The sequence below is a fragment of the Dromaius novaehollandiae genome, chromosome 3 (genome assembly GCF_036370855.1).
Source record: "Dromaius novaehollandiae isolate bDroNov1 chromosome 3, bDroNov1.hap1, whole genome shotgun sequence".
Taxonomy (NCBI): Eukaryota; Metazoa; Chordata; class Aves; order Casuariiformes; family Dromaiidae; genus Dromaius; species Dromaius novaehollandiae.
In genome coordinates, this window is record NC_088100.1 from 87,214,628 (window position 1) to 87,233,253 (window position 18,626).

At 38.3% G+C, this 18,626-nt stretch overlaps 1 protein-coding gene across 1 annotated transcript; it reads right to left on the reverse strand.

Moving 5' to 3' along the window:
- Positions 1–6,956: 6,956 nt before the first annotated feature.
- On the reverse strand, positions 6,957–14,749 carry LOC135327988 (ligand-dependent nuclear receptor-interacting factor 1-like). The gene is made up of 2 exons (XM_064510176.1): positions 13,718–14,749; positions 6,957–13,082 (listed from the first exon to the last, which is right to left on the reverse strand). The coding sequence occupies exons 1-2, from the start codon at positions 14,747–14,749 to the stop codon at positions 12,801–12,803; spliced, it is 1,314 nt and encodes a 437-aa protein (XP_064366246.1). The 3' UTR covers positions 6,957–12,800.
- Between the last annotated feature and the right edge of the window lie 3,877 nt (positions 14,750–18,626).

Consider the following 18,626-nt stretch of genomic DNA (forward strand, 5'->3'; position numbering starts at 1 on the left):
GCTAGCATTCTGGCACCATACAGTGATTATTATTAAAAAGTTTTTTTTGTTTTGTTTTGTTTTGTTTTTTACCAGGGGAGAATCACTCTAAGATTGGCCTTCTCTTAAGGATCAACTCTGGAACTCTGGATTAAATTCCTAGTTGTGGCACAGCCTTCCTGTGTGCCTTTGGAGCATGCAGTCTTTTGCTCTTCTGGTGGGATTTTCAACCTATCTAAGAGAGGGAGGCACCAAATTGCGCATTTGTACATTGTGCAGTTATTAGCAAAGCACTATCTTTTCTCATTTGGAGTATGCTTGATATGCTCTCTAATACAAATAATGGTAATTGACATGCTTTTTGCTTTGTCCTGGAATAAGGTTCATCAGTCCCATATAAAAAATATTTTTATATGTTTTCCTATTAACGTACTTGTTACTACTCTTGAATTTTAGCTTGAGTGAGAGCTACAAATAAACTTACATGGATATTCATTAGAATACTGAGCTGCAATTGCTCTGAATCAACATTTTAGTAAATTTTAAGTATTAGTCAATAACCCCAATTAAAATGATTAATGGAGGAGATCTGAAAACTCTTATTATTTTAGCTATCTTATGATACTTGCACTTTCTTTAAAACTTCATCTCCTGCAATCCCATGAACATGTCTCAGGTTTCATTTAAAAATGGTAGTTTATTTCTGCTCCTCACAGAAACAGAGAAGAGCTGAAAAATATAAACCCCAAAACCCTTGAAATCCAAACAGCAAAGAAATAGATAGTATCATTTACTATTTTTGAATCCATGTTTTTTAAACCAAAGTTATTAATTTGGTTTAAATTCCTAATTGCTAATGCTTTATGTGTTTACAGTTAAGGATATCCCGTGAATATTCTCTATAGAAAACTGATTTTGAGAAGCATATTTCTCCGCTAAAAACAGAATTGCACATTGTGGCTTGTGCCTATATTTTTACATTACCAACTAGGGTAGTTTTTGTCAGATTGTTTTGTATAGTGAATAGATTCAAGGAAACTGAAACCCTTTGAGACACCTCATCAAGATACGAGAGCAAAATTTCAAAAGTTTCAATGCGCTGTTTCTCTTTACATCCCTGGTAGCCGGAGGGTCTTCCATCCTGATGTGGGAACTGTGTGAATCAAAAACACCAGCGATGTTCCTGGCTGGCTTACACTCAGTTCCGTGCAGTTTGGCAGGTTTGTGTCTCTCTCCCTCCTCTCCCACCGACGTCTTTGCTGGAGGCAGCAGCTGGTAGCCCTCACACAGCAAGCCCTGTGTGTCAGTCCAGCCCTGTATTCTGTTTCCAGCAGTGGTCGATATAAATAGCCATGTCGCTAGTATAAACTCACTGTTCTTAAACTATTGGCTAAACTTGAAAACACACTACGTGGCTAAAAGGACCATTGGTCTGACCCAGTACAGACTTTTTTTGTCCTAAAATTACAGATGTCAAGGGAAGAATATGAGAACATGGAGTGATAATTCTCTCTCCTCGGCCATTCAAAGTGCAATAATTTTCTGAGCCAGAGTTAGAATTTAATACCTTTAGATCCACTCTCTTCCATGAATTTGTCCAGTTGCTTTTGAACTGATGTTGCTGTGAACAACATCAATTTGGTCATTTGGTCGTTTGGATGACCAAACGAAGCAACAAGAAGTAGTCTGGCTTTTCACAGTGTACCTCGCTATTCTTCAGCTCTCTCGTTAAGACTGTGTTGATTTAGGTACCAAGCATGATCTCTGTTTTCTAATTTAAGAGTGCCCAAGTTAAAAGATTGTTTTGTCCACTCTTTAATTGGCCTTTCAGAGTTATTTTAAAAAAAAGGCTTTGCCCATAATGTTAGCAGCTCTGACTCAGACACACAAGCAGCACATCTGCAGAGGGAGAAGGTAGTTTTTCATAGTCTGTTTTCTCACTATAACCGCGTTGTCACACACTAGAATGAAAACTCCAAAAACTTCAGTCAGCCTCTGGCTCTCTGCAGAAAGTCTTGCCCTGTGAAACCTGCAGGGAACAGTTTATGTGTATGCTCCACACGCAGAAGACTGGGAGTTTATTCACTGCGGTCACTGCACCTCCAAAAAGACAGGAAGAAAATGCTAATATGCTCCAGACTGATCTGGGCTCCGAACATGCTATAGTATTTTTTTCTCCCAGCTGGTGGTAGAAAGTAGGGCTGTTAGAAGTCTGCCTAGCAGAGAATGATATAGTACCAAACAATTTTTGCACAACACAGCATGTCAGATGCAAGGTGGAACGGCCAGGGCAGATGTGATGCAGACTTCTGAAGCCCAAGTTTCAGGCATAAATTATTTACTATAATTGCCCAGTCAGGGCAGTTGTCCCTTTCCAGAGTGGACTGAAATGTCCAACAGCACTAGCAATTTCAGTGAGAATTTGCATTAATTTTCGTACCTCTACCAAGATAACGAAAACCTTTGTTTTTCCCTGGCTTCATTTGTGTATTAAGGTAAGTCAGCAACCTGCAACACTTGGTCCTTGTATTAAAGGATAACATGCTCAGCCTAGAGCAGCTGGACTGCTAATTAAATGAAAATTCCTTACATCTCCAAAAATAACATAGCTGAATATCCATCCACCTGTTAGAGGATTGTATATTTTGGTAATGGATTTAACAGGAGGTTTATTATTTGTACTTCCTTCTTGTTTGTATTAGCTGAGTACTAGAGAGCCCTCTTCTGCTGGGTGCTGTACAAACACTGTGCAAAAGGAGGATGTTGCCTTGAAGAGTTTCTAGCCCGAGCAGTGGACAAGAGACTTGTGTTTGTAAGGGGGCAAAAGAAACAGTAAGACTTTGCTGGGCAGTAGAGGGGAACAGCAATTTTGGAGCGCTGCCAGCTGAAGATTAGCCACAGTAGACATCACACCTCACACCTGAAGAGAGACTAGAAAGAGGTTCCTGATATTCACGTATGTTATGGGAGTTTCCATAAATTAAAAGGCTTAACATTCACATTGTTCACATTGTTGTTAGTACTATTCCTAGTGCATGAAATGTGGTCCTGTCTTTCTCCGTCATGCTGTGAAAATCAGTGGCCTAAAAGGCGCTTCCAGATGGAGAGTTTAGGTTGAAGTTTTTTTGATGGAACAAGTTCTATTTGAAAGATTCCAGATTTTGGAGACTGAACTTCTTGCACTCAATGAACATTTTCTGAATTCTTCAAAGCAAAGGTCTGCGCTAAACCAGTCTCCCCACATAAATCAGCCCATGGCAATCCCCCGATGCATCGGTCATGGAGCCAGCGAATCTGGGAACGCCCTGCTTTCAGTGACATTGATACCTGATTTTGCTGTTGGCATTAGTCCTGAGGCAGCTCTGCTGAGCAGTCACAGAGTCTAATAGGCTTCCAGCTAAGTGGAAGATTGTGAAGAAAACAAATTTTCATCTGATTCAAACTGAAACTGAATTTTGAAAAAAATGGAGTTTTCTGCTAGCGGGAAACCCTCCTTCCTGGCTGTCCTTAGTTCTAACTTGGAGCCTCTCATCAAAACTTGGGATGTCTGTGCTTCATGACTTCTGGAATTTCAGTATACAAAGGAGTTGTATAAATATAGTTGAGTATAATGATGGATGCTAATGGGAACTGCAGAAGGGGATTATTATCTGCATTCAAATTACTAATGTGTCTCCTAACATGGATTCTTGCTAAAACACTGGGAAATTCACAGTAGATTCTAACGGATGATGTTACATAGTTCCAGAAACAAATCTGACTACTGTGGTTGGAAGGGAATTTACTCTACCAAAGCTTGGACAGGTTCTAAGTCAGTAAAAGATACGTGGCAATTTCATAGATTTATCTGTTTGTAGGCCAGAAGCAATGGCTAGATCTTCCAGTCTGGCATCACGTATAACAGGCCATAGATTTTCACCTGGCATCTCCTGTCTTAAGCCTCTTTTTATATAGATTCTATCATATTTTTTTAAGTAGCTGTTTTGGCTTTAGGTCTATCTTCTCCCTTACCAAATCATTCAGGTCTCGTTGTTTTCACCATGCATGTTTCAAATGTCATCACCATAGAGAATGCAGTATAATATTAGACAGTAAAAGTTTCAAGGAAATAATTCACTCATTCTTGCCACTGCCTCTAATAACGGTATTAAAGGATTTTCCCTTCCACCTCTGAACTTCAGACTGGCTGTCAGCTGTCATACTATGCTTAGTTTGGTTCAAAAAAGTAATTGAGTCAGATTTTTGTAACTGTAACTTACAAATCTATTCTGTTGTGTCTGTTAAATAAGTGATGAAATGGTGTCTTTCGTATACTTTCCCATTAACATTTAGCATAAGCAAATTTCAGAATAGCTAAACTGGTATCAATAATATTTGTTATGCAGCTTTTCACTGGCTGGATGATGCTAATTTCCACTCATTTAGACTTTTGTCCCCTAAGTCCTAGGATGACCACATGGGAAAATCCATAGGACAGCTGTCCCTCCCTGCACCACAAAGAAGACCCCAGAAAGGGGCATATCCAGGGACACTTCTTTAATCCACTCTCTACCATGGCAGGCATCAACAGCTCCCTGTGCCAGCACTCCAGCACAGGTAAGCATGCTGCATTTTTAAACACAACTTTCGGGTGGGGTCTGGCAGTGATGAGTGAGGCTCCCAGTGGCATTAGGGCACTTTATATCACCAGTCAGACTACAAGGGCTCCCAGACATAAGCAGGTGCTGGCACTGGCTGAGTTTCAGTGCTGTTGGAGAGGAAGCAGGCTGCAGAGGAGTGAGCTGTTATGGCACAGAGCAACAAAATGGGAACAAGTTAGCCAGTCTCTAATCATCAGCACTAGTTGCTGGGCAGCTAGTCAGAAGGAACTGTTTATGTGGAAGAACTTAATTCATGTCTCATGTTGAACCACTGGTAACTCCCTGAATGTGGAGGTCTTGGGAGTGATTCACATGCGTTTTGCCTTAGGGATATTTGTGACTTTCATAAATTCATAAATAAATTCATAAACACATGCCAATAAATGAAAGCAGATACATGAGATGTTACTTTGGGACACAGCATTTTTTTGAGTTGACAAAAACTTGATTTAAAAAACCCACAGGGTTAATCTTGAATTTATACAGTGTAAATGTCTCATTTGTTATGCACGTTACTGGAAACATAAGTTGTCAATATGAAACTAATAAAAAGTTTCCTTTCACTTTTGCTTTTTCCTATTAGTTCCCTTTCAGAAGCAGAAGCTTTGCATGATCAATAGATTTGTCAAAAGTATTCCTTTACCTCTTACTTGTTCAAAGATAGCAAATTTCTATCCTTAACCCCTCATTTTGGCTCCTTCTACTCTTGTAATTCTGTTGTATTTTACTTGTAAAGCCTTTCACTGATGTATGTTCATTTATTTGGAACCTAACAACAGAGACAGCATAGTGAAAAGGGCTCTTTATCCAGAGGCCTCTAAGAGACAGAAGCAAGTAACAGACAGATTAGTCTTGGTCTTAGTCTATCAGAAGCAAAGAAGTCCTTGGTGATGCCCCCCCTGCCACTGCTTTGCTGCTCCTGGATGCCAGGAAAACAGTTCATACATACTGTTAGCCAGCAGCTCACTATCCTGCCTTCTCGCTACCCTTTCATTTATGTGCATTCTGGGATCCTCATTGCTCCCCTGAAAATGTGAAAAGCCAAATACGGAGCATAATACATGAGGTGTCAGTGATTTGCCTTCCCCTGTCATGTATGTGATTTTTTTTCCCATGCTACCCATTTTCTTTTGAACTCCCTTGTTGTCCCAAGCTGGTAAGCTCCTAGACCTTAGTGACTTTAGGTCTCAGTCTGACCAAAATAGCATGAAATCTTCTCTGGGTACCCTTCTCTGGGTACAAATTATCTCAGAATTAGAGATTATCAGAGTTAGGATGATCAGCACAGTATTTCAAACCTTTCCAAGGAAAAGAAAAAAAACAGGTCACGATCTTAAAACACTTTTTTGTTTCAATTATCTTTTTTCTGTCAGTATTTTCAGCTTCATCATCAGGTGAGTGAAAATTAAAGACTCTTGTCCCTGTGATGAAATATAGTCACTGAAGCATAGTTCGGAGTTCTTTCTCCTTGAGGGCTTAAAAATAAAGATCAAGATATCTACCTCGAAAATAATTGGGAAAGGTGCTCTTATCACAGTTTATTGCAATCAAATGGTGAGAAATTATGAAAATAATACAGCAAAGCAGGACTATTTAACTGAAAATTGTCAAATATCAAAACCTTGCCATTCTCTCCAGATTGGTCATTGTTATTTGTGGCTGTTTTGGCAATTTTAGATGGATTTGATCTAAACTCCAAACAAATTTATAAAAAGATTGCTAATTGGAAGGAAGACTGAAAACAGGTTTAGGCCTGGCTTTTTAAAAGATGTGATTATTTAAGTTATGTTGGTTTTTGGCATAGTGCTGAAAATCTTGTATTTGAAGGGTAAATGTTTTTTTAGAAATGAACAATGGGAGAGAAAGGGCTGGGTTTTTTGTACCATATAGCTTGTATGATATTTCCCAGAATTAAGAGTAGAGCATTTGTGGGAAAATTACAGATGGGAATTCAGCCTTGCAAAGATGAATTGGGACTGTGAGGCCCTTGCAATGAGGGATACCCAGCACAGGCAGCAATACTCTCTGTTGGAAGGATTGGTGGAATATGGCTCATACTTTATATGTTTCTTTAGTTTGCACAGTACTTTAAAAAGGTGATGCGTTTGTTCTGTGTATGAGCAGGAAACCATGCCTTCACTGCAAGGCATTTGCTGTCAGGAAAGATTTATAAAAGACTCTGTGGATAAAGGAAGCTGTGAGGTGGTAAATGGTATCTGTGGTTTTCTATCCTTCTTTTAAAATACTCCCTTTTTGCCTTTTAATAAAGAAAATCAACCCCCAAAACGTACGTGACTTTTTTCAAAATATGCCAGTAAATTAAACAACAGAAATCCGTTCAGCTTATCGACTTTATTATACTATGCAAAAGACATAATGAACAGAACAAGAAATAACAAACACCAAGCAGTGGAACAATTTATACTTGCTAGAAAAGATGCTCTAGTACTCTACCCAGTTAAGTTCATGTCACTTCCAACCTTTCTATTTATTTTGCTTTCAGGAAATGAGAACATACTGATGGGAGGTATCTGCATCTGTGCACAGCTAGCTGCTGTGTAGCCCTTAGCTTTTAGTAGACACAAACAGAATACCAAACATGTCCTGTTCTTGTACTGTAGTTTCATAAGACAACCAGAAAATGTTATGAACATTTCAGGTTAGCTGCAAAGGGTATAAAACCTAAGATTTCTATTTTATGCTTGGATCATAGGCCAACAAGCTACTACTTAAGTTTACATTATTAGGCTCTTTAAAGTAAATTTAAGGACTGAGGTTTCAGCTCTCACTCATTTGAGTTGTGTTGGATTACCAAGTAAAAAGATCCATACAGTTCTTAGGAATACCATATCCTGCCCTGCTGCATTTTGTCAGGGGGTGTCAAGAGGAACTAACCTCCTTTTCAGGCTCCTTTGATGGCTGCTCAGCCCACCTGTGGGCTGGTCTGCAGGCAATATAGACTGCTGAGGAAAACGGCATTTGTTAGGTAGTTTTGACCATTTGCCTGCAGGTTGCTTATCCAGGAATAACACTCAAACCAGAGAATATATTGAAGAAGTTCACTATCTTATGAAGTAATTTAGGTAGAAATGATGGAACTCATTTCATTAGAGATCAGAAATCTCCCCCTTTGTCAAAGAAGGAGCATGAAATAACCTTGTGCTGCCAGGGTCTAATGTACGAGGAACATTGGCTTCAAGAAATTAGCACGGTATGGGGTAGATGGACAAGCCAGGTGGGTGCTATGAAACTAACACCAGTAATATGGTCAGAAATTCTAATATGATCTGTCTGGATTTATGCATTTATATGCCACCGGATGCTATTTTTGCTCTTATAGGTTTTCTCTTGGTTTAAATTGGTATTGGATGTAGTTAAGGTTCCCCCTGTGATTAACGGGAAACCAGTTTGGGCCTCTTTCTTATTATGTTAAATAACAACACTTAATATCTTTAATCCTCAAAGCAAACTTTGGGATATCTCTACCTCTAAGGACATGTAACATATCACTAGCAGCAAACAATCTGGGGCAGTAGCCAAATAGGAAAGAAACTCAGAATAACAGATCAGCAAATGCCTGTTTTGCAACCCCAGCATTCAAGCAAAACAATTTTATTTCTTGTGAGTACCCCTGACTCTCAGTGCTCTTGGCAGTCTTTTGTAGGTAAATGGTTGCTAGCCAAAATCTGTTCCACTTCCAGATTGAGGTTATCCAGTCAGATGGCAAGCTGTACCCAAGAGAAAGAAGAACTCTGTCTTCTCTTTCCCTGGTGTCATTTTCCAACTGAGGTGGTCCTTTCAGCCTCCATACAGGCAAACTCCCACCAAAGAAGTGAGCCACCCTGGGCTGTCCCTTTGTCCATTGACAGTATGGTCTCTCAGGCAACAGGCATATGTCAGACTTTAATTATGCAAGATTTAAACATTATGTTAGAAGGATCGCTGACAATTTCTTCACTGTGGCACAAGATTTGTGTGTTGGAGGGGAAGCCCTTGGTGAAGTATAAACTAATGGGGCTAGTTCTTTATTATATTGGTATTTTAATACCCGCAGTAAGAAAAAAGAAAAGTTTAGCTTTGTAAAATGACTGTCATTTAAAAAGTCAACTTTCTGAAATTAGCGTATCACATACAACAAGCTGAAGTGTTACCGAATTCAAGTAATCCAGGGGTATCTATGTAAAGACTTCCGGTTAGTGGTCTTCTTTAAACATCAAATAGCTGTGAGTATTGGAGGCCTGTTTCTCTGTATGTATGATTTGAGTCTCCTCCCACAACTGTACAAGCCTGTTAACTCCATCACTTTTCCACTAGTGGAAGAGAGAACACATTCAGGCTGTAGTAACCCGCTCAACAGAAGAGATACTGAATGAAGGAATGATCAATATGTTTTTGACATATTAAATGCAAAAGTGAAGACTAAGTGTGAGATGATCCTTTTTTAAAAAATGAACAAAAGCACAATAGAAAACACAACAAACAACCCCCCTGCCCCAGGATACCGATTTGAATTTTTAAGATTTAAGAGTACTGAGAACCATTTTCACTACTATTGCTAGTGTTTATGCATTGCTTCTACTGCCATCTCTCATTGTTTAAGGGTTTTTAAAGTATATTTATGTTTCTTTTTCCTCTGGATGCCTCCTTTGCAACTGGTGTATTTGCAGAGAAAGTATACTTCACCAACCTCTGTATTTTTACCCCAAAGTGAAGTTTTACTCTGGGAAAATTCATCTAGGTCATCTTAAATGCACAAACTTTGTTCAGTGCTCTTCCCAAAAGAGGATCTGGCAGCGTGTGTGGTGTTCTTTAGACTTTCACTTTCCATTTTGGATGGTCTCTGCAGCATCTCTGGGTTGAGTGCACTTCCTCCTTCCTCTGCTTTAAGATTACTCCCATTGTTTTAGTTACTTTTCTTCTCTTTGCCAAAACTGGTTCAAATGGCAGAGTTTGCTGTTAAACAAAAAGGATCCAACATACATGCATTGATTTGACTTTAATTGGAGTTGATACTCTTATCAGGCAATCTTTATTATTTGAATAAGAAGGTCTATTCTAGGAAACTCTGGGTCTGTGTGAGGAGGAGAAGTAATGTGTTTATAGCTGAGGTATTATTCTTTTTCCATGCTATCTATCTAGGAAGAAACTTCTTGCAAATCGGATAGTTAATGCCTACACTCTCAGCCACCTGTCACTTAACCCATAATTTATTTGCTTTCCAAAGAAAATGAGCTAGGCTGGTGAGAATGTACAATACCTCTGGACAGTGTAGGAAAAAAACAAAACCAAGTTTATTAGATCAAGATTGTTGTTCCTGTACACAAGGAGATTCTGGTGTTAGTTATGCAATGCACTCACATCTAGCATTTGGTATGCAAATATATTGCAGCTAATAGTACTAAGATTTTAAAAAGGACCTGTTGTGCTTGATATTAATACATCATTACATTACTGAGTTCGAGTTTTTAAGATACACTCCAAAATTACGGTCTTTGCCAAACCAGTAGAATAACAATATTATTGGTAAAAAATGGGTCTGGGCTAAGATCCTGTGGTCTGACTAGTTTTCATTTGGGAAAAATTCAAATGTATATATTAGTTTCATTTCTTACCTCCACTTTTACTGTGATTAATCTGTGTGCTGTTCAAAGGGATATATATAACTGTACCTAAGATGTAGACAGATACAGATTCTAACATGCCAAAATATTTATTAGGATGTCATGTATTAAATGTGTCAGTGATATTTCAGAGCATTTAAGCATAATTTAATATACTTTTATTAAATGGTTATCAGAAATAATTTTAAGCATACATATAAAAAGATGCACTTCATTACGGCATTTGCTGAAATATAACATTGCCTGGTGCAACCAGAGAGATGTGACCTAGAAATGGAGAAAGCAGACATCTCCCTCTGCCTTTATGAAGTTCTTTCCTTTTGGGATCTTGTTAAAAACTACCTTTTGCCAGATCTGCTATTCTTGCAGGACTGTTTAATTAAAGTCTACAAAAAATGACAGAATGTAACAAAGCAAATCTAATCTGCAAAGAAAAGGACATGACAGCAAAAAATATTGCAATAACAGTCACAGCAACAATTAAGGTTAGTGAGAGATATTAACAACACTGTTGGTAACTAGAGGCTTCCAATAGCAGACTAGCAAGTGGAAGCATCTGGGTAAAACAGCTGTAAAATAAATCCAAGCATGAAATGTTTCATGAAGTATTTGATCCCATTTAATTTGTGGTATGCATGTCAGGAAATGATACTTTGGATAGATGGAGAAACACTGTCAAAATCTGACTATCCTGAGAAGCTGCCTTGGCATCTTTACTGGGAAAGAAATTTTAGGAAAAATGAAAGTCACATAAATTTTCTGAAAATGGATTCTTCATCTGGGTACTGGCATAAAAAAAATAGTAGTTCACGCCTGTTCTTTTTTAAACAAACTCTTTGGAAGGTATTGCTTTATCTGGCTTTGAGGTGTTTCACAAAAACATACAATATGTTTTTCATGAATGCTGAGCATATAGCATACACTAATGATGTTCTGATACAGGGACAAATAAAAGTAGACCATTCTCAGGAATCTCGGAAAGGGCTGGTGATGCTGGTTTAAAATTCAGATGACAGAAATGTAAGTGTAACACTACAGACTGAAAAAGAGATATAGACAGATCCTGGTGAAATACAGGTGATTACTAATTTATCTACAGATTAAGAAGTTGAACAAAGATATATTGAAATGGTATAATTTGTTGGAAACTTTATGTCCAGTTTGGCTGCTGAAACAATTTAAGAGCTTTAACATAAAAAAATACAAAATGGACACAGGAGACCAATCGCAACCAAGAGTTTGCAAATTTCAGGGAGCAGATAAAGTAGATGCCTGTTCTGAGAGTCTATGACAACACCAGGCAAAACTGCCAAATCATACTTCTATGCAAGGACTTAGGGCAAGACTTTTTCAAAGGTAGGGCAATGACTAAAGACCTGTAGCTTGCACTTCTAGAACTGTAATTAAAAGTGAATGGCAATATTTCCCAAACCAAAAAGAGCCTAGCATGTGGATAAAAAGCCTCCTGTCTCTGCTTATGAGAAACTGGCATTGGCACAGACAGATTGCAAACCCTAACTGGCAGTAAGAGGTCAGCAGACACTTTTTCTACACTGTAAAGGTTTTTCTTTCAGTTGTAGTTATATGACCTGCAACCAGAATACAGACCTGGAAAAGACTTCAGCAGTAGCTGGCGTCCTGGCTAAAACTTTTGCTAGAACTGAAATAAAAGACAGAACGTGACATTTTGCAAGTAACTGTGCTAAGGAGAACTTTACATGTCTTGAAAAGCATGGGGTCATTGGGCTACATAGTGAGCCCACAAAGAGAGAGTGGAGAGGCTTCAGAGTACTACATGCAAGGCTCCTGTTTTGAACTGGCCTCTGGCACAGCCTCTCTCTCTCAACTAAAGAGAAATTTGTCTTTGAGAGAATCTTCTCGTTTATTCCACATCCTGTGTTTAGCAATTTTGTAGGAAATAAAAATGGAGTTGTGAAAGGAATGCTTAAAAAGCCGAAAAATTAAACTCAAGTCCTTATTTGGTCTTAATGATTTATATGACAATACTCCTGAAATTTTAGCTATCATGTGCCAAAATATTGCTGATAACTCAGGACTATCAACAGAGGCAGAGTGTCCTTACTCTACCAATAGTCCCTGATATTAAAAATATCAGCACTGTAAATCCTTACAAACATGGCAAGATTCTCATGTAGAAAATGTTTTATGACAAGGAGTCAAATGAGTTAAAACCTTCACAGCTACATGGCAAAGTATGTATTGAAAGCAAAATCTGAGCACAAAAGACAGCCCTCTTTCTCAAAGATACTTCTAATTTCTATAAGAAGATTATAAACTAGGACAGATTTCCTCCAGTTTCTTCTGCAGAAAAAAGAGAAAGAAGAAATTAAATCTAAGTCAAAAAGCTCTAAAAAGAAAAAGCTGCAGTGATCCCAATGGACTGAATAGAACAAGATGCCAAAGCCCCTAAGATGCTGATCAGGCTCCCCCAGTAAATAGATTGTGAATGCCAATCCTGATTTCTCACTAGAAACTTCATGAGAATATTATAGTTTCTCAGCAACTGAGATGAAAAGTTTTGAAGAGTGCACTGTAATGATCACTTAAAGATGACTGAATGTATTACTTGTGTATATAGACAATCAAATACCTTTGACATGTTTTTCCATTTCTCTGTCCTGGTGGTTACCTTCCATTTACATGCAGAAGATTTGCCAGAATCCCCTGTAAATTCAGTGGGATTTATCCTCTTGAGATAGACCCTTACATCTTTAACAATACCAGATTTCTTTCTTAGTTCATTATCTTCTTCCTGATGTGCTTCTTTTCCATTTCTTTTTTGCAAGTCTTCTTCAGGTGGAAATACAGTCTGGTTGAGGAACTGAAACAAGAAAGAGTAGAATTTTACTATCTGAAGGTGTGTGTTTATCTTCACTCATAAAGAAGATAAACTTCCCCAGTTTATCTTCAAGGTTTGTTTCTACATTCTTCCCTACTTCAGGGATATGGCTTTGCAGGAAGAATTTGATTCAGAAGTGACCTTGCCAGCTAGCCCTTTCTCTCTTCTAATTTCACTGTTATTTTAAAATGTGATCCTGATGGCACTCCTCACCTGTTTCCAGAAACAACACCTTCTCCCTTGGGAAACACTTGCCATTACTCTAAACTAAGCCTTACTATTCTCTAAATAGTAACAGGTTGCTCCCATGTATGCAGTGCTTTCATCCTGCTCAAATATTAAGAAGTCTTTATATATCTCAAGATGGATCCTGCATTATCTAATTATATGTTCTTTTTATATTGTAAGGTCTTAAAGACCTACAAGCCTTACTTAGATTTACTCTACAGTGATTTGTGTCCACTGGAGTTGTGTTTGGCTTTTGAAATCAAAATCAGGGCATTCATCTTTCTTAAAAATCTGCTGAAAAATGCACTTTGATTGCATTCTGCTGTCTTAAAAGGAAAGCAATTTACTATGCATATATAGACATTCAGCTGATCACCCCATGTTACTACCTGTTGTCCTTTCCTAGAAAAAGGAGAGCACTGCTTGGGCTGAGACATGGTAGTCATCCCGTGTGAAGAGAAAAGTGTTGCATTCAAAGTTTCATGTTGATGTGGGGGGGTAGTAGGACATTTTACGTTCTGTTTTACAAAATACAGGTCCCTTCTTGACAGCAGTGGATGTGGAACTTTGCTGGTTATATCATGGATAGCACTACATGTAATGAGATAAACTGTGGTCTTCCTGAGCAACATATTGCGGGTGTGTATTTCCATTTCTGGTGACAGAGCTTCATCCCTTGTTACATATAGGAGGTAGACTCGTCCATTATCTATCACTAAAGCGTTATGCTTAAAGAGAGGAATTTCTATTTGGTCTCCAGTAGGACTGATAGATTGAAGTGGTAAAATATTTTTTAAATCTTTATTCTTGGTATTGGTCAATGATTTTAAAATCAGTGAAACAATGCTGTTAGATGACTTTACAGTAAGAGGACAAGATCTTGCTGTCAGTAGCTCTTCTTGTACAAGCTGTTTCACTGGGGTTATTTGGGAACATTGCACATCTCCACTTACTACCTGTAGACTAGAACTGTGTTTTGCTAAGTTTGGGCTGGTTGCTGTTAATGACTTTGGAAAAATGGCCAAAAAGGATTTGGAAGGATCTTTCATCTTTATTACTGGCCACACATAAGTAACACTTGATATTTCTGGAGCTTGTCTTATTTCAGAGACATTTTTAGTTCTGGATGACATTAGTTGCTGAATTTTAAGTGGGAGAGAAGAAAGCGGTACAGATGCGATTTTGGCCTGAGGAGGTATCTCTAGGTCATATTTAAAAAACGGTGCTTGAGGCTTCTTGGTAACATTTAAAAGTTCAGTGATTCCTGACAGGGACACTTGGTCCTCTTGGTCGGCACAAGTTAGTAAGGGGTATCTTTGCAGAGAGAGCTTTCCAGCTGAAGCTTCATTACCCTGAGAATTCAGACCTCTTGAGGACAACTTTTCTCTCCTAGCAGAGGTCATGCTAACATTTTCTAGCATGTCGAAACTTCTGGTAGAAAAATTCCCTTCACTATTAAATTGCGGATACACTAGCATCAGAACAGATGTTGTATTGGCTTCCGGCACCAGAAAAACATTATGGCTTTGACTTAATGTATTCTGTTTAGACAGGTGAGTTATGATGATCAGGCACTGGTATATGCTGGCAAGGTTTCCAGAGGAAGAAGAATGTAGAAGCACTTTCAGTAGGTCTCTGCTATCTTCATCTCTTTCCTGAAGGGCTTCATTTATGCAGTCTGACCCACTTAAAATAAAGGTTGATATAAATTAAAATGTGATTATATATTTGTAAATGCACAGTAACAGTGATTTTTTTTCTACATGCTTTTTATATGAAAAATTACTCTAAAATAAGTTAATTAAAAACACAGAAATATATTTGTGACTTAAGTATTAACTAAAGCTTATCTAGTCAGTAGGATTTTTCTGCAATAATCATTTGTTCTGTGATACTTCCAGCTTTCAATTAAATTGGCAGTGAGTTCCTGTTGGCTTCAGCAGGAGTTGCATTTGGCCTGATAGTGCAAACTGCTGAGGGACAGGATCTATTTTTCTTAGATGTTGCATTCACTCACATAAGAAGATGCAATCTTAGATACAATGCTGTTAAAATCAGTGCACATTTCTAACAAAGATGGCCTTAATCAAAGATCTTTAGAGCCAATTTTTACTTTGCTTTCCGAATTAATTGACTTCAGCAGTCACTCCTAGCTTACACTACTGTCAGCTGTAGCAGAATCAGACCCAGTAGCTTTGTCATGGTTTTTAGTAAAGACTTAGCAAAAAACAGATTCAGATGCTTATCCAAGACTTATCAAACCCTTCTAAGCACAGGTATACTTGCAAGATGCTAAACAACTAAAAGTGCCTATTTGAGTCTACTGTAAAAGGAAACATGAAATGTAAATTCACATCATGAGAAAGGCAAAGATGGAGATGGATTAAAAACAAATTAATTTTGAACTAGTCAATCCTATTCCAATGGTTCTGTTCTCCTAGGAATAACCTACTTATCTTGGAACTACAGACTTGATTTTGTAGAAAGTAAATGTAAACACTTGCATTATTTGCATGCCAATCACACAACTCAGATGTTTCTTGGCCTTCCTGACTATCAAAAAGCACATTGAATTCACCCCTGTAATAATTTGAAGAGGTTCTACTACTTATCTTACATAAATATAATTTCACTCTTTCGAGTTTTGTGAGCCTTTATTTACAGATCATGTAAATTAACCTTCCTGGGTAATTCTAACTAGTAAAAACAAATAAGTTGCAAAATAAAATGAGGCTTCCTTTTCTTCTAGGCTGTGCCTACTGCATTTATGATGCATAGATCTAGAGGTAATAACATTAATTCCCTGAGTCTAATCAGGAATAATTAGAAATAATTATATTAATTGTCAACAAATCATTTGAATAATTGATTGCACATATAGGATGAGTGAGACCTTCTGTAACAAGCAGAATGTAAATCCAGTTTTTTCCTTTGTTATCTTTTGTGAGTGTTTTTTTTGTTTTCTCTTAGATAAGCACTTCTTGTTTTAAGGATTCTATCTATAGTCTGAATTAGGGTGTGATCAAGCTAGGACAGGTCCCCTGCCCAGAAATTCTATTAATGGCCTGTGCATTGGCCTTTGCACTCTTTTCATTGGCCTTTAGTACCGGACAATTAAATATTCCTCTTCTGCTGTGTAACCACAGCCTGAATGATTTCTGAATAAAAAGAAAAAGGAGAGGGGGTTGTGTTTTTGAAGGCAAGAAGATCTGGTGAACTGTGGAAACCAGCTGAAAAAGAAAAAAATACGGCAGCAGAAGAGGAAGACTCCTTGATTCTGAGAAGCCCATTTTACGTATGAAAATCCACAGCTTCCTATGAATCTCTGATATAAGCACAGGCAACTTTTGATAATGCAGGGTACATGAGGAAGAAGAACCATGCAAGCACAGCTAGGAGTTTGCTTTTCCTAGATCTGAATATTTCTTGAGCTTAAAGAGTGGCTGGCTTTTGAATTTTTATCACTTCTGTTTATTACAATTACTGCATCTCATTGCTTTGAGTGCCTGCAAGCACAGAGTCCCCATCAAACTGAAGTTTGGTAAAAACTGTATTTAAACTACCAAGAAATCTTCGCACTCACCCTGGAGGCTTAAAGTGACTTCACCATGAGATCATACATTTAGGGAGAAATAATTGGCAGACAGCCTGAGCTCAGGAAATGTATCAAAGACACCTAGACTGAAAGCTGGCTATAATTTACATAAACCAAGAGAAGCTAAGAGCCCTGAGTGGAAAGCATCATGCTGAGTTCACCAAGGGGAATTTTGCTAAAATCATGAAAACAGGTTATGCTTCTGATGAGCAGAAATGGATCACAGACAAAGTGTGATGCATCAGCAATCTGAAATGCACTTTAGTAATGTGCTAAACCTGAGAAACCTGAGTGCTGAGCCTTTCAAATACTGGGTGTTTAGGTACCCCTCCTTCCTCAGGCCAAAGAGGCTGATGACTTGAAAAGTGTTCCTTACATTTTGAATGATTGCAGCTCAGAAGAGTGACTCAGTAGCTGTGCCTATGTCTTCCTTTAAAGTATTTATTAAACAGTTGCAACTACATCTTTAATTATGACTATAATTTTCTACTGTAAAGGCTCTGAATTGGTTGATGTGGTGATATGGCTCATTATCATAGTCTCAAATTTTGTTATTTAGTCTTATGGGCCATTTAAAGACTTTCTAGTTAGTTGTCATTGCCAAAAAAACCCACCTCAAAACACAAAAACGCAAACAAAAGTGCTTTATAGATCTGAATTACTGTGTCACTGTTCTAGCAAAGTTTCTGAGTTCACAGACTGTCAAGGTGGCTCAGAGGGGTGTGAACTGTCCCATTGTACTTGCAGGTGCCCAGAAACTCTGTTAACAGTTTAGTTTCTCCTGTCAGCACATGACAGACTAGCATACCATGCCACTGCCACTGAATAGTGCGAGGGATATATTTTTTGCTACTTTCATCATATAAGTGTCAAGAACCCTTTATGGACTGCAACTGGAAGAGCAAGGAATGCCACCTAGACCTCTGACAAATCTCCACTGTGATGATGGTACTAAACCTGTGCGCTGGGTGTGAATCACCAGAACAATTATTTTGGCCTACAACCTGCTCCCAGCACCTTTGTTCCTGCGAACCATGAAGGAGCAAGTGGCAGGTGAAGTAAAAATATCTGGTAATGGCACCACTTTCCCAGCTGCCATCTTTCCAGGGCAACTCAGGAGCACTCAAGAACATACCTTGTATATGTACGTGTATACATTTATGCAGTATGCACTGCACATGAATTCAGCCTGCTACTCCTAGGAATGTCTGGCCTAGGCATGTTTGCATGTACCCATTTATTAGCTGGCTTGGGCACAGTCATCTGTTTCTTTGCCTTTGGAAGATGTTCTGTTTTCCTTTTCAGTCAGAAAATTCAGGCATCAGTTTTCTATGCCATCCCTCAAAATGAAAAAGCAAAAACTTAAGAGCTTGACTGTCCTGAATCTAAGTTAAGATCAGCCTTATAATCCCACACATGACTGAGGACCGTGTAAATTCAAGCATGATGTAAATTAGTAACATCTTAAGTCTTTGCCATGTACAGCAACCAGCAGACTGAGCTGATCTCCTGACACTGGAAGATCCAAGGAGTCTCAATATCAGCATTTTATCGACTTTAAATAGTAGCAAATCACACTGAGGAACAATGTATTGTACTTTACAGTTCTGGGACTGCTAATATATAATTTTGCTAGTCCCTGAGTTCAAGTGATAACCACTTGTGTTTTGGATCCCCAATGCCATTTTAAAAAAGAAACACTC

Bases quoted from the DNA above. Each gene is read 5' to 3' on its own strand.
- LOC135327988 (XM_064510176.1), bottom strand. From the start codon at position 14,749: ATGCTAGAAAATGTTAGCATGACCTCTGCTAGGAGAGAAAAGTTGTCC. The intron at 13,083-13,717 runs GTAGTAACATGG...TTCTTGTTTCAG, and splicing joins TTTCTAGGAAAGGACAACAG to TTCCTCAACCAGACTGTATT.